The sequence below is a fragment of the Aulonocara sp. 'chitande type north' Nkhata Bay genome, linkage group LG3, assembly GCF_057382095.1.
Source record: "Aulonocara sp. 'chitande type north' Nkhata Bay isolate Kocher_YH1m ecotype deep benthic linkage group LG3, A_spYH_male_GT1.1, whole genome shotgun sequence".
Classification (NCBI taxonomy): Eukaryota; Metazoa; Chordata; class Actinopteri; order Cichliformes; family Cichlidae; genus Aulonocara; species Aulonocara sp. 'chitande type north' Nkhata Bay.
In genome coordinates, this window is record NC_141346.1 from 19,983,597 (window position 1) to 20,000,289 (window position 16,693).

The 16,693-nt window shown below is 39.3% G+C and overlaps 1 protein-coding gene across 2 annotated transcripts; it reads right to left on the reverse strand.

Moving 5' to 3' along the window:
• Nucleotides 1-5,362: 5,362 nt before the first annotated feature.
• Nucleotides 5,363-13,805, reverse strand: LOC147334415 (hyaluronan and proteoglycan link protein 1-like). 2 transcript variants are annotated; one of them, XM_086272092.1, is made up of 3 exons: nt 13,572-13,805; nt 13,392-13,481; nt 5,363-5,953 (listed from the first exon to the last, which is right to left on the reverse strand). In XM_086272092.1, exons 2-3 carry the CDS (start codon nt 13,462-13,464, stop codon nt 5,616-5,618), a joined length of 411 nt encoding a protein of 136 aa, XP_086128218.1. In that variant the 5' UTR covers nt 13,465-13,481; nt 13,572-13,805; the 3' UTR covers nt 5,363-5,615. The 2 variants fall into 2 exon arrangements, with proteins under 2 accessions (XP_086128218.1, XP_086128212.1); XM_086272086.1 differs by having other exon boundaries at nt 13,392-13,805.
• Nucleotides 13,806-16,693: the final 2,888 nt, after the last annotated feature.

Sequence of the window (16,693 nt, forward strand, 5' to 3'; positions counted from 1 at the left end):
CTGCCTAAAAGAGTAGTGACTGCCGCTGCCTTTCTTTCTTTAGCGCACCGGGGCGCAGAACGCGGAGAGGAAGGCGAGGACGCCGCCGGGTTTCCCTTCTGCACCGGTTCACTGGATTTTTAATTCTTAGTGACTTTTATACCGTGGCGGACGCCACTGGACTTTTAATGTTGTGTTTTATTGATTTTTATTGTGTTGTCCCCTGGCCAGGGCTGGTTTAATTCATTTTACATTTTTAGCTGTTTAAATATAATAAATTATATTTTAATTATGCAGTCTTTAATTCGTGTACTTTCCCTTGGCGGCTCCACTGCTCTGTCCGTTTGGAGGAAGGTTTCCCTCCTTTAAAAACACTGTGGAAAAACATCACCTTCGCTCCGTTACAGTCGCATACGAAAAAAGTATGTTCTCACAAAAGTTAAACATAAAACAATCATACAAAATATCCCAATAAAGTAAAAAATGCATTATGATTAGACAGAGAGGAGATGGCTAATAAACATCTTAGACTCTTTAAACATCTTGATTAAAGAAACTCACTTCAGCGACTTCAGTAGTTTAATAAAGTTAAACTCATTCAGTCAATAATGTATTCACGGTTCACTTAAAAGAAATAAAATCTGCATTTATAGTACTGAACAAATTTGTTAGGCCACTTTAAAAAAAAATCAAATTTAATTTAGAAGAATTGAAAATAATTTTTCTTACACAAGTTCATACTTAATTAGGCAAATCACAATCTGAATTGTCGTTTTATATTTAGATTTACTGTTCAAGAATGCAGATACATGTATACAGTGTAATTCGTCATCTTCATCAAAAATAAATAATAATAATGATATAATTTTTTTACTATTCTTTTCTGCTTCCTTTTTAAAACGGTAAATTTGAAAATTCTTAAATAACAACAGCAATTATATTTTCACATTAAATATATCACACTGATCAAAGGCCTTGTGCACACTGGTGGCTTAACCTTTGCAGAAACATAACTGTTAAAAAGTCCTTGCCCGGTCATGCATTCACTGCATTGGAGGAGCAATGACTGTAACTTTATACAGTCATTGGGGAGGAGCATGATTCCCACAGGGGACATTAGCCAATCAGAGTGCGCAGAGTTGCATTTTTCTATGGCAATTGAGAGCGTAGTTGTAGAGTAGCGCTGCTGAGGATAATTTATGGACTTGAACTGAATTGGACTAATGCTGGCAAGTGTGCGTTCATAGAACCAGTAACATTGGGAACATTTTATTTCTGTTGCAGTTAATGTACCAATGTAGACCTGTTACTACGGCTTGTGTGTCAGTAGATATGCTATAGAAAAGTAAAGTAGGTAGTAGTGTGGCTTCACAGGATATCCCTCGTTTCTAAGTTGTTTCAATTGTTGTGGAGCAACAGATGTAGTTACTATGCTAACATACAAACTTGTTCTTGCTAATAACCACTGTGTAAACATAGCGGCATTTGAGTGAGCACTGTGTCCACTAGAGGGTGGTGTTGACTCGAAAATGGGGGAATTATCCTAAACTATGATTTTGTGTTCATGCCATCTGGTTATGTCATTATGATAATCTTTTTCTGGTATCTGGTTCTGTCCATTTGTAATCTGGTATGGTGTTCTCTATACTGAAGTGTAAGAAATGCTAAACAAGTGAGAAAGATGTTTATGTTATTTCTTATTTGTATTAATTTCAGAACCACATCTTTACTCGCAAACGAGAATGTGTTTTTGATGTGGACTCGTTGTAAATAAAGTTCTAACAGTACAGAATCACGTTTCAGAGATAGTGGACTAGTGTGTCCGCTATAACAGTAACCAATGATTTTTTTTTAAATGCCCCAATTACAATTAAGTGTTTAAAAGAAAAAAGAAGAAAAAAAAAAGCTCAGTGTCAGGAGTTCATTAGTTGGTAGATCTCATTTTGTAACTTGGAGGAGGGAGAAGAAGTGAAATATACCTCCTCATTAGGCCTACCTCAGATTCCTCCAGATTTCCTCTTAATGGTTAACAGGAGAAACCTGATAACTCAGTTTGCACTTCAACTTTTGCAGAAGGTAGTTGGTGCTATGCAAGTTTACGACGACTTGCATCTGAGCATGGTGCAATATTGAGTTAGGGAAAGTGTAATCTCTGAGGGAAGGCCTAATCCCCCCCTTAACTGGACCTTGGATGCAAGCTGTGGATAGGTGTTTGGTGCACGTACAATCCATCATGTGGAAGTAGGTTTATTTTGCACTCCATTTTACCCAGATGATTACTGTGATGCTGTATTGATTGCATTGTTGAAAACTGCTACAACGGTCCTCTGTAGTGCTTACAATTATCTCAATTTGTGATTTGCCAAAAATATAAAGCGATTTTAATCCAGAGCTGATCTCAAAACAACAAGAAACAGAAGAAAAATGTACATTTAATTTATTACAACAAATTAACTATCAAAAATATACAAAGATGTACTTAAATTTAGAATACTTTACATTTCATTTAGGTGAATAAATTTAACAGTTTTTACAGTGTGCAGTGATGAAGCCTTTGTAACTTGCAGTTGCCTGCAGTGAATAATTGGACCTCCATACATACATTACACAAACATCACATTAGGGAATCGGGTCTGAACAGGTTACATTAAAGAAAAACAATGAAATGTACAACACAATAGGGGGGTGGAAGAGAAAAAAGAGAACTCTACTCAGACTGAGCTTCTGGTAGGAGATCAGTATGAGAACAAAAAACAAAAACTCCTCAGCACAAAAAGCACATGAGTCTTCACATCATAACCTGAAAACACAGAACAAGCAATAGGGGTGGGTAAATGGGGTGAGAGTTCGCCAGTGTAGACAGCAGCATCCGGTCCTGCAGCATGACGTTGTGCTGGTCCAGTCGACCCACCAGCCCTTCCATCACTTTGATCATAGCAGCTAGCCTTGTTGGGTTTTGAACAGCTGTAACCACTTTCTTTAATATTAGATAAGCCAGGACCAAGCCAGCTCTGATCAGCAAGAAACCTGTTATTATGGTTCTGAATAGGAATAAATATTCCATGTCCTCAATTGACAGTCCCTTAAGGCACACGACTGCTGCCACCCATCCATCGTGTATCCGGCAGGAAAAGGGCACTCCTGAACCCATGTTTCTTGTTGAGAAACTGGGTGTCAATTGTGTTTGGGGGACCAGTTGATGAAATCCATATTCTTTAGGTTTTGTAACTAAAGAACAATATAACTAAGGAAGTTCTTTAACATCAGTTAACAACATGTAATAAATAGTGTTTATTTCAGTGGTTCTCAAAATGTATGTTTTCCCCACTTCAAGAATCAGAGTTCAGTCTTTCTCCCCCAGCTTGAACAGCAAAAACAAAGCAGACTTCTCTTCAACATGTTAGATGAGAAGATTGTGCAAACATCAGTCAGTTTAAGGGCTGGGTGTCTGTGTCCCTGCTCTAAGTCAGGGCAGCAGATGTAAATGCTGCAGTCAGGAAAACAAATTCAAAATTATTACTATTTCTTGAGCTTATCAGAAGTCGAAAGCTGCAGACAAGTCAGCGCTCAGGATCCTTTGAGCTCACAAAAAAAGAATTCAAGGAGGGAGCTGAATGATTAGTACAGACATGTGGACCAGACTCTATATGAACTCTGAGCAGATTCAACAGTTTTTGACCAGGGGCCTGTTCTTCGTACCGCGCTAAGTGAGTTAGCTGGATGAGATTGTTGACGATTTTGCGTGATCCTGGATCGTTCGGTTCCCCGAAGCCCATCCGGGACTTGCTGTCATAGCAACAGAGCCGTAAGCGTAAACCTGCTGGGGAGCAGGTTTACTTTATGTAAACAGGATTAGATCGCGGCCACGCAGGTATCCCCGCGTCATTCATACGAAAGCAACAGCGATATTCCACCACTGTTTCACCATAAATAAATAACATCAATGTAACTAAAGACAATGCAGCACCTGATCCATTTATTGATTTCACACAGGTCATTTCCTAAAAAAGGGAAATGTACTATTAACATTATATTACATGTATGTGATTATTACAGATTTAATTCATATTTCAGAGTAGCAATTGTAAATTACTTCGTGTAATCAAGATGAGAGACCACGGCTATAAAAGCGAAGGTGGATTTGGGAAGTCTGTCGCAGCCATGTCCTGTCCGTATACGCGAGCCAACCATTGCGGAAGGTGCAAGATTGATAAGGAGAGTCCTCAGAATTCAGCGTATATTGCGGGACAGACAGGATCCTTTAGCTCAGCGCGACAGTGTGCTCATAGAGAGATATCGATTTTCCCGTGAGGGTATTATTCACTTAACCAACTTGTTGACGAGGGGGTGCAGGACCACCACCTGTCTTTTGTTGCTCTGCCCTTTTCTTGGTTGCTGTTATAAACAAACAGATTATTCCAGGGTCTCTTTCCAAGAGACTAAAAGCAATATAAGTGATAAATATTACCATTCTGTAGAATATTCTTATATTTCACTTTTACTTGTTCCCATGTTCTAGTGGGTCCTGTCGTGGCTCTAATGTGAAAGAGGATAAAATATAACATATTATAATATAATATAATGTAATATAATATTGGATAATATAGTGTAATATAATAAATCTACCCTACCGCCTACTGGTGTTGGCCAGAGGGGCCGATGGCGCGATATGGCAGCCTGGCTTCTGTCAGTCTGTCCCAGGGCAGCTGTGGCTACAACCGTAGCTGCCTCCACCAGTGTGTGAATGTGAGAGTGAATGAATAGTGGCATTGTAAAGCGCTTTGGGTGCCTTGAAAAGCGCTATATAAATCCAATATATTATTATTATTATTATTAAATTACTTACGAGTTTAATTTGTCAGCAACTTTCTGCCAGCCCTCTCTCCTTGCTTTTGCAGCCTTTGCAGTGTTCCCTTGCGTTCTGATTAAACTCTGAAACTCCTGAAATCCCTCACTCAAGAGTTCTTGCTCTGCTGCCGAAAAATACCGAGCCGAGCGCGCTCCGTCGACATTTTCGCCGACCAATCAAAGGGTTGCCGATCAATGTTTCTACTATCGATGCGTAGCCCCTTTTACGACACCCAGTGATCTCACATTACTTCATCCAGCTGTACTAATCGTCAACAGCAGGTGTGTTCGGAGAACCGGATTAGCGCGCTCACGGTTAGCGCGATGGTTTGGTCTTGGATGTAGTGAGCGACGTACGAAGCACAGGGCCCTGCTTCCTTAGGGGACCTCAAAACAACAACAACAACATCACCACCACCAACAAAACAAACAAAGACATTTTCAAAGGCAGCTCCGAAAACATCACCAACACCCCCACCACACACACCACCGCCATGAACTCCCTAAACAAAAACTTCATTCCAACAGATCCATCCTCTGTGTGTCCTCCTGGCTGACCTGCAGGTGAGAAACAGGTGTGAGGTGTCAGCTGTCAGGTAGGTGATGAGTGAAGAACAGAACAGAATCCATTTCCTCTTCAAACTGCTGTCAGACATTATCTACTGCACTCTGATCACATCACTCAGACCAGCTGCTTTCTACAAAGTCTCATCAACAACATCTTTAGAAACAAACATCAACAACCAGGAAGCAGCTTCACCTCTGATCACACACACACTCAACTCTACTCACTCACCTGGAGGATCAACAATCAGTGTGATTGTGTAGCTGAGCCTCATTTCTTTTCCGACTAACACCTTACACTCGTATGTTCCAGCATCGGCAGTCGTAACATTCTTTAGAATCAGAGACACGTCTCCATTCTTCATCTGTCTGTCCTGCAGATCCACCCGGTTCTGAAAAGATTGATGCTGGTTTCCTGAAACAAACACATCATCCCGGTACAAAAGGGTATATTCTTCCCCCAGGTCAGTTCTGCTCCACTTTACATGGATGGTTTTGTTGTTTGGAGCTCGGCACAGGAAAGGGATGTTCTGTCCAGAATGAGCTGTGATGTTTTTCTGGCCTGAAAGCGGAAATAACACAGAGCAGAGAGGTTAATGTAAAACTACACTAAGGATCAGAAACCAGTTAGCTCTGTTGAGCTGAAAAAGGGAGGGAATATTATATGAGACTCTGCGTGTGCTGTTCAACCAGGACAAAAGTGGTTTTAAATAAATTATTTAAAAATAAAATTTGTAAATAAATTCAGTTCTGTGGTTTCTAACGTGAACTTTTTTCCTACACATTTCAGTGTTTTTGCCAGTACATAAAACCCCACAGCCCTGCAGGGCCCATGTGTTTCATACGAAAAATATACAGAGAGCAATAAAGAACCAGACAGAAGTCAACCCTTCAAACAATTTGGCATGTTCAGCTGACATCCATCCACTCGGGATGAAGATGAGCTCAGTTATTTATGTGTATAGGAGGCTAGCTGTGTGAACTTCGAGCTCTGCTGATGGTTTATTAATTTACCAGCATTTCCCTCCTCTGTCCTCCTGAGTTCTCCTCTGACTGAGCTTTAACTATTAAACTGGGCTGATGTGCTACAGCTTCTCCCAGAAAGACTGAATCTATTGTTTGTTGATCAAATCTAAAACAATTCCCAGATGCAGACTTCTTGAAAGAGGACAAGGATTAGACGACCACAGATTGAAGCACAGAAACAAAGCATCGGGGTAGTAAGACGCGTATTTGCTGCCGCCATATTGCTGAAGGCATTTAAATACCCGACCTGTTCCTGTAAAATACAGTTTACATCATTTTACATGTGTTTTTCATGTTTCAGAGAAATAAAAAACAAAGAAATCTAAAAAGAAACTGAGAAAAACGTCCAACAATTAGGAAGCTGCTTGATATTTTAATATTATTAGTTTTTAATCAAATGTACAGAATTTAATCTGACTTAAAGCTCTCTGACTATGCTGAACTTAAATTAAATTGCTTCTTGAACATTTTAATTAATGTATTAGAAAGAATTTTTTGTGTTTACCTTTTATTCAAACCCGGTTATCCAAAGTAAAGTTTGTGTCTTAAAGACATAGAGTAAAGGACCTGAGGCAGCTAAGTCAGGCTAATTGAACTATGTTAATGAAATATTAGTGTGAAACACTCTGCAGGAGCCCTTCACTCATAAAGTTACATCACTCTCTCTCTCTCTCTCTCTCTCTCTCTCTCTCTCTCTCTCTCTCTCTCTCTCTCTCTCTCTCTCTCTCTCTCTCTCTCTCTCTCTCTCTCTCTCTCTCTCAAAATCTGTTTTCTGCATTTTCTGCACAAGTGACGACACCCAGCCCTAATCGGCACTGTTTTATGCAATTAAACATTCTCTCTTTTCTCAGCACAATGAAACAATTTACAACATAACAAGAAATCACTACACACACATCACCCCATCTGTAGGAAAAACAACACAGTGGGGCAAAAAAGTATTTAGTCAGCCACCGATTGTGCAAGTTCCCCCACTTAAAATGATGACAGAGGTCAGTAATTTGCACCAGAGGTACACTTCAACTGTGAGAGACAGAATGTGAAAAAAAAAATCCATGAATTCACATGGTAGGATTTGTAAAGAATTTATTCGTAAATCAGGGTGGAAAATAAGTATTTGGTCAATAACAAAAATACAACTCAATACTTTGTAACATAACCTTTGTTGGCAATAACAGAGGTCAAACGTTTACTATAGGTCTTTACCAGGTTTGCACACACAGTAGCTGGTATTTTGGCCCATTCCTCCATGCAGATCTTCTCGAGAGCAGTGATGTTTTGGGGCTGTCGCCGAGCAACACGGACTTTCAACTCCCGCCACAGATTTTCTATGGGGTTGAGGTCTGGAGACTGGCTAGGCCACTCCAGGACTTTCAAATGCTTCTTACGGAGCCACTCCTTTGTTGCCCGGGCGGTGTGTTTTGGATCATTGTCATGTTGGAAGACCCAGCCTTGTTTCATCTTCAAAGTTCTCACTGATGGAAGGAGGTTTTGGCTCAAAATCTCACGATACATGGCCCCATTCATTCTGTCCTTAACACGGATCAGTCGTCCTGTCCCCTTGGCAGAAAAACAGCCCCATAGCATGATGTTTCCACCCCCATGCTTCACAGTAGGTATGGTGTTCTTGGGATGCAACTCAGTATTCTTCTTCCTCCAAACACGACGAGTTGAGTTTATACCAAAAAGTTCTACTTTGGTTTCATCTGACCACATGACATTCTCCCAATCCTCTGCTGTATCATCCATGTGCTCTCTGGCAAACTTCAGACGGGCCTGGACATGCACTGGCTTCAGCAGCGGAACACGTCTGGCACTGCGGGATTTGATTCCCTGCCGTTGTAGTGTGTTACTGATGGTGACCTTTGTTACTTTGGTCCCAGCTCTCTGCAGGTCATTCACCAGGTCCCCCCGTGTGGTTCTGGGATCTTTGCTCACCGTTCTCATGATCATTTTGACCCCACGGGATGAGATCTTGCGTGGAGCCCCAGATCGAGGGAGATTATCAGTGGTCTTGTATGTCTTCCATTTTCTGATGATTGCTCCCACAGTTGATTTTTTCACACCAAGCTGCTTGCCTATTGTAGATTCACTCTTCCCAGTCTGGTGCAGGTCTACAATACTTTTCCTGGTGTCCTTCGAAAGCTCTTTGGTCTTGGCCATGGCAGAGTTTGGAGTCTGACTGTTTGAGGCTGTGGACAGGTGTCTTTTATACAGATGATGAGTTCAAACAGGTGCCATTCATACAGGTAACGAGTGGGGGACAGAAAAGCTTCTTACAGAAGACGTTACAGGTCTGTGAGAGCCAGAGATTTTCCTTGTTTGAGGTGACCAAATACTTATTTTCCACCCAGATTTAAGATTAAATTCTTTACAAATCCTACCATGTGGATTCATGGATTTTTTTTTCACATTCTGTCTCTCACAGTTGAAGTGTACCTCTGGTGCAAATTACTGACCTCTGTCATCATTTTAAGTGGGGGAATTTGCACAATCGGTGGCTGACTAAATACTTTTTTGCCCCACTGTGTGTGTGTGTGTGTGTGTGTGTGTGTGTGTGTGTGTGTGTGTGTGTGTGTGTGTGTGTATATGTATATATATATATATATATATATATATATATATATATACACACATACACATAAAACCCAAATGAATTATTTTGTCTTGAATAAATTTATAAAATACATGTTTTTCCATACAAATCTTTCTTGTTGTTTTTTTTCCTTCAGCTTTACACCCTTTTTATTTTTAGTATTGCCTTGTGGGCCTGTATCAATGAAGAGGTGCGGGGCTTTGACTAATGACTGACTACTAAGTTAATTCATTCAGTCATTAAGCTAATGTTACAAACATTCACCCAGCAATATAGTCCATCATAGGACAATCAGAAACCGTGTTTCTTACCTGTTGGCTGGTGTCTGCCGCAATCTGTGACAGAACGGTGGCCACCTTTAACTAAAATGTTTATTTTTAATTTGTAACAAATGTCAACTGTCAATCATTAGTCCACACTCTGCCCCTCCCCTATGATACATGCCCAAAATACAAAATCAGGATCTGAACATCTGATCTGAAGTCTGAAACTGAAAAAATTAAGAGTTCAAATTTAAAAAAAGCAGACGCAAAAAAAAAAAAAAAAACTGTAAAAAAAAAAAAACTGTAAAAAAAAAAAAAAAAAAAAAAAATTGCTTCAGGGTAAAACAATTAATTCAAAATTAATATTATTATATTAATATTCTGATAATTATTTTAACACGTGTTTTTAAATATCAAAACTAAAATCATCATAAATACCTGGATAATTGGGCATGCACCAAGACATCAAAACTTAGAATTTCAGTTTCAGTTTAAGAAAAGCTTTGGCCCCAATTTTTGCTCCATAGGCTCACTTCTCCTGTTGAAGTTGACTTAGGTCAGACACCTGTCATGTAGCCATAGTAGGATTGTGGATTAAGTCTTCTTTATGTAAAGTGCAGGGTTACTATAGTGAACTAAAAATAAAATTCTGATATAAAAAAAAAAAAAAAAAGACTTCAGGGGAAAAAAAGGGTATAAAAACAACAAACAGAAACCACTGTCACTTGAATGTCTGCTCTGTGGGCCCACAAGAAAACCAACTCAATTACTTTATTTAAATCTGTTAGATTTACCTTTTCTATCAGATCACAAATATGAGAAGAAAAGCTCCTACAGCTGGCTAGAAAGTGACGAGTTTGCAGAAGAAGACAGAACATGTCTTTGTGTGCATTAACATCCAGAATGTTAACATTACTTTTGTAAGTTTATTTAGACTAATTCATAGCATGTGGGCAGTTTATTTTTTTCTTGTCCTTTTTTAATCAAATATTTAAAAAAGGGGGAAAAAATAAAAAGCAGGCATACTACAGCTTATTTTGATGTGAAGTGCCTTTTTTTGCTCCAAGAACTAGCTGCTGCTGTTGGCTGAAATGCCAGGAAGTTTGAGATTGTCAGTCACTGCACACTGCTCAAAGATGGTATTATCATACGTACAATTTTCCAAAGTCCTTCATATCAGTTGGAATTGTACCCATTTCAACCATAATCTATATCTATACACACACACCGTGATATTGTGTTCATTCAGATGAAATTGGCCCAATTTAAGTGTCAGTTTGTTTACTCGTTACAACTTCTGTTGACCTCTTGCCCAGGTCACTCACGGACATTTATAACCTTGGTGACATTTTACACAGAGAAATGTAGAAATTCCCACAGTAGGTCACTGCTGTCAAATTAGTACATGCACATACAGGTAATGCAACTTAAACATCAAGGTTAAAAGAGGCACAATTGAAACCGATAAAGAACTTTTGAAAGCTGTCTGATTTTTTTTTAATATATTTTTTCTTGAGTATCATCTTAGAGCAGTGGTGTCTATCTCCAGTCCTTGAGGGCCAGCATCCTGTTTGTTTTTGAGATATCCCTGCCCTACCTGCTGTTGATTACCTGGATCAGGTGTGCTTTGCCAATAAGAAGCTACAAGGGCAGGTTAGTTGGAAAACAAGCAGGACAGCGGCCCTTGAGGCCTGGAGTTTGACACCTGTGATTTAGAGCATAACCCAGTCCAGGCAAGCAGCATTTGACCACAGGAGAACAACTGATTGTCTGAAACCAGCAGCAGACCAGTCAAGAGCAGCTGATAGTTCTGAGATAAGGGGGGGAAAAAAAGAAAAGAAACAATCACATTGACACTTTTCATCATAACACCATCTGACTATTTGCTTTGTTTAAACAAGTATATGCTTTATTCACAGTAAACAACCTGTTGCAAAAGTAACTTTAACAACATTATTTTGGAACTATGTGTTCCCAAATGTTTATGGAAGTATTTGAGCAGATGGATGACTAACGTGCAGTGTGAAACAGATCATTTGCTGCCCTCTGCTGTGAGATTTCCATACATGTAGAGCATACAAACTCTTAACAGAGTGGTAGTAAATGGTAAATGTGGCTCACCCCTGACAGCTCTTTTCCATTAGTAGTACCTACTCAGATCAGTGTAACTTGAGTTGTTTTCTATTACATTCAAATACCACCTAATGTGCATGGGATTACTATAGCCATGCGGCTGAAAGTCCCATGACATCATTTGTATGCAACAAGAATGTCACAAGGAGGATGTCGAGGCGATGGTATACCTGCTCCTCTATCAGTGGCTTTTTGTCAGACTCGGGGACCATAGAGTTGTTTTTTGTGTAGCCATTTCCCTCACTGTCAGGTTTCAAAAATATCAGTTTTGATTTTTATGAGGGACACGCTCATGACTCATCAAGTGATGCCACTGACTTACAAATTGGTGTCATGTAGTCTGTTGATGTCACATTTTCAGATCGCTTGGAACTGTGGCCGAGTAGGTACTGAGAAATAACCTGGTCACTGGTGCTACCACACTAATGGAAAACGGAAAACCCTAAAAACTGAGCCGAGCCGAGTAAGTACCAGTAGAAAAAGGGCTATAAGAGAGTACTGGCTGACCATCTGATAATAGTGCTGTAGCATACCATTGGCCAATTCTAGATAACCAGTGGATAACCTGCACCCATCTTACCCTGTCCTCATGATCTTCACATGCCACACTAAGTGCTCTATATGCCCCCCTTCACTATGATGTACTAATTTCTAATCCTGTCCTTTGTGGTCATGATGAGCTCTGCCTTCCATCTTTCTTTGCTTTTAAAAGTATCCACAATAGGGGTTAATGAAGACTCTTTGTTAGGAATTTAATGTGAAAAGGCCCACAAGTGAGTGTCAATTTCTTCACAGATGAATGAGTCACCTGTAAACAAGTTACTAACACAAACTTCTTCTACTCACCCCAGGCCATTGGATATGTAGAACACAGCTCATAAACTAATTAATCACCAATCACTACCTACTTGATGAGGAATCGAATGTATTTGACAGTTAGAACAGCTATGCGACCGCTGCCAATAAGTGATGCCTTTCTATTGTAACTGTACCAGTCTGAACTTTAAAATACCCTCCACATCACTGTTTAAAAAAGAAAAAAAAAACTCAATACAAAAAATAAAGTAGAATGAACAACTTAAAATTAATTAAAAATGTATTACAAAATACCTACGTATAGCATCTGTTTTAAACAATATAAATGGCCACATGTTGTGCTTTGTGTACTTTAGTGTGCAGGTAAATCAGGTCCTTGCTCTGTTTGGGATGGCTGGGGAGTGACTTGACTTTGTCAGAGGACATTCAGAAGCTTCAAACGATAATCCATCCACAATACAAGAATAGTCATTAATTTACTGCTACGTGGGCTGGGCCGTAGATACATGGTAAGGTTTTAAAAACTGAGCTTTACAACGTGCTGCCGATGAATAGTGGTAATAAAAAGCGAGAGATGCCAACAGTGATCACTAGATCACTAACTTTTTTTTTTTTTCCTTCCTTTTAAATAGTGGGTTGTTAAGATTAAACAGAACAAGACACCACAGCATTAAAACATGTTAAAAACACAACAGCCTTAATAAACTCAGAGTATTCCCCAAAGCAGGGTTCACACGTAATCACTTAACCGGAGAATAGAAATTAACTTTAAAAGAAAGGAGAAAAAACTGTTTGTTGAAATGAGCAAAATCTATTTTATAAATGGGCTTCAGGCAGAGACCGGTGCAACCATGTTCTGTATCATACACTATCACCACCTGTAACGAGTTTGGGTTATCATTCACCAAGTTAGTACATGAATAAAAACAGTCCTAACCTCATTAACTACCTTTGCCTGTATACAATATGGCGGCCGCAATGACGCATCATTTAATAAATCGCTGCTACCAGAGCGCCGTATTGACGTACCGGCACAAATTTGATTTGTGGGCTACTTTTAACCAACACAAGACACCGATGTTTTCAGAGCAGAAATGAACAGATTTTTACGGGACTCATTGATTTCGATTAATGATGCTTATTTTAACGCCACAGCGAAATCTCACCGGACACGACAGCCGAGGGAACGACGACGACAACGAATAGCGAAATCCAGGTAGTCAGCGAGCACGCAGCCATTGTTGTTTAACTGAAAACTGCAGACAGTAGGGGAAAACCGATCGTCAGAATAACATTAATCGAACACAGTCAACTTAAACTTGGAGTAAAAGTTTCCGTTCACTTACTGTTTTTACACCGCGACAGGAACCTGAACCGATACGTCGTAGATCGTAACGTAGATCAATTTTATAATTAGGCGTTTACAAAATCCAGATTATTTAGACGGGAAATCATCCGGTATGTAGCGGAGATGAGTTGTCGCTCGATTAAGGAGAGTTTAATCGTTTCCGTTACTCACGAGCTGGCGGGCGCCGACGTCCACGGTGTAAACGCTACTCATAAATGAACACAGTGATCCCGTGACGGGAGCTTACGTAGCCTCCTTACCTTTCCAGAACGTTCTGGAATCTTCCAGGTGAACGGTGAACCAGCGGCTGCAACTAGATAGACTAACTGACTTTTATATTTTATTTAATTATTGTACTATAAACTAAACATGTTTCCACTTGTTAGCAGCCTACAATAACTACTTAACAAAATAAAAATAAATAAAAACATTAAAACATACAGGAAATACCTGTTCAAACAGGAAGTAAACAAAGCTCAAGAAATTTTTTTCTCTATAAGCTTTATTTAGAACAATGACAATCTCAAACAGACAAGCGACATATATATATATGAATGTAATGTTTTGTTATAATAATGAGATCGTTAATTAAAAACTCACTATTTTTGTCCTTAAGAATTACTCCAATTTGAACATTTTGAAAAGACCGAAAATCAACATCTCCATACTGGGATAATATTAGGACATGGAGAGATTTCCATAAATTCCGGACTGTCACACACCCATAAAACATGTGCTCTGTTGTTTCCAACGTTGTTTTACAAATATAGCAGTTGTCTGACACAAATTTAAATCTTTCTCTTTTTTTTTTTTTTCTTTTTTTTTTGCCTGTCCCGTTTGGTAGTGATGGTGAGATGAAGCCTCATGATGAACTGAAGCTTTCCACCCAATTGGTCGACTCATGGTTCGAAGCATTGTGATGATTCATTTGCTCTACTGCGCCATCAAGTGGACAATTCAAGTGAAGCGGGCTCTGTGATTATAATGATGTGTAAACCTCTAAACTGAATAAATAAATTGTTTTCTTGGTTATTTATCCCGAATATTGTCTCAGTATGTGTGATACAAAAGAGAAAGTGGAAACTATCAGGACAGCGTTTTGGTATGAAACTGTTAGCCTCAGACAGTCTGTCAATAGTATAATTCAGATCATAGATCAGTACATTTGCATATTTGTATAACTATAAAAAGAAAGCTGACACTTTCGAGACTTTATCTAATGTGTAAGCATCACAGCAGATGCCTTTGTGTCAACATAGCTGAGGCTAAAACAGAAAAACGATTCTATAAAAATATTCTGCAGTAGATCAAAACCAAAAGAAAACCATCAATCAACAAATGAACATTACCTGATGCTGCTGAAGTGAAGCAGAGCAAATAGAGGTTTTATTAGAGACACACCTTAGCGTTTTGCAATTTTGCATAATGTTAAAAAGTTTAAATTATTTTAGTAGCCTATTGAACGGCAGAAATTAGGTTTTCTTTTCGGAAGTATTTAAATGGGAAAAAACAGCGGCTGACAGCGCTGTAAACAACGGAGGTCTTATGCGTAACAAACAAGCGAATAATGCAGAAAACAGATTTTTAGACGGGAAACTGTTCTTGAAGTATTGTGTGTGTGTGTGTGTGTGTGTGTGTGTGTGTGTGTGTGTGTGTGTGTGTGTGTGTGTGTGTGTGTGTGAGAGAGAGAGAGAGAGAGAGAGAGAGAGAAAGCTGTGCATGAAGTGTGATTTTATCCTGGTGAAAGCAAAACAGCAAAAGTCAGAGGAAATTCATGACGATGTTTATGTGAATCGTAGTTTGGATCTTCTTTTGCTGCTGGTTCGGTCAATATTGTTTGAAGAGAAATAAAACCTGCAGCTTCAGAATCAGCGCAAAAAAGGCGTAAACACGAAGCCCGGACCCGTCGACGGATACTTTATTAGGATACTTAATATTAATATTAGGATACTTTATGTGCATACTTTATTAGGAGAGACAAAATTAAAAAAAAAACATCTCTTCCTTGCTGGTTCCATCGAAGAAGAAATGCTCAAGTAACTATGTAACACGTACGTAATCCAATTCCACAACACAGTGTGATGGGAAATCAGCTGTATTTTGCTGCCCATTTAATTTCGAATCTGGCGCGAACCGGTGAACCAGTCCCTGAATCAGTCACGTGGTACGGACTGCCCGCGAGGCCTCGAACGTCACTGCATACGTAATCAAAGCAAGCCTCGATACGCGCTTCACAAAAACGCCCCCGAGATTACCCGACACACGATTCGACGCTTCGACACAGAGGACACATCACTACCGTTTGGCTCTTTTGCCATCAGAATTGTTGTCTAAAGGCAAAGAAAGATGCCCAACGGATTTACTTTACCAAATTGACCATCCCAGCCTTGCCGTAATGGTCCATTTGATTCACCTTTTATTGTTTATTTTATTTTCACTTGCTGAATACGGGACAGACTTGACTGGGGGAAAGAAGGGGAGAAAGAAAGAGGGAAAGAGAAACAGCTGAGAAGAGGGACGGGGGAGAAGGGCAAAAAAGAAAAACCAACAGAACGGGCAGAAAAAGAAAAAAAAATCCTCATATCGATCACCTGGATCACCTGTTGAGAAAGAAAAAAAAGAAAACAAGCAGAAGAGAACAAGAGTAATAGAATAAACAACATCACAATGATATATGGGAATATGACAGTAAATACTAAATATTAAACATTATTGTGTAGCACATAAGATCAACAGAACACAGTGTGCTTTGAGGTAGGAGCCAAAAAGGGTGTAGTTTGTGGGTGTGATCACCCGTGTGTACACCTGTGAGCATGGACGCGCTTGTTTTTTTAAAAGGTTCCTTAATTTAAATCTTTCTCTCATAAATTCATTGGAGGGGTAAATATTTGTGGTAGTTATAAAATGGACTTCTTTAAATTTGGGGGGGAATGGACATTTTAAATATTTGGTTCTGATCAACGAGATCTCAGATTTGTTATAATCTTTAAAGATGAGTGAGTGTTTTTTCCTGGAGAAAGGTGTTAACCAAATACCTCCTCAAAAACTGATTATTGCATTTTTCATTAACCAAGTCAAGACCATCTAATTTAATTTTATGTAAATTTGGAGTCGATATAT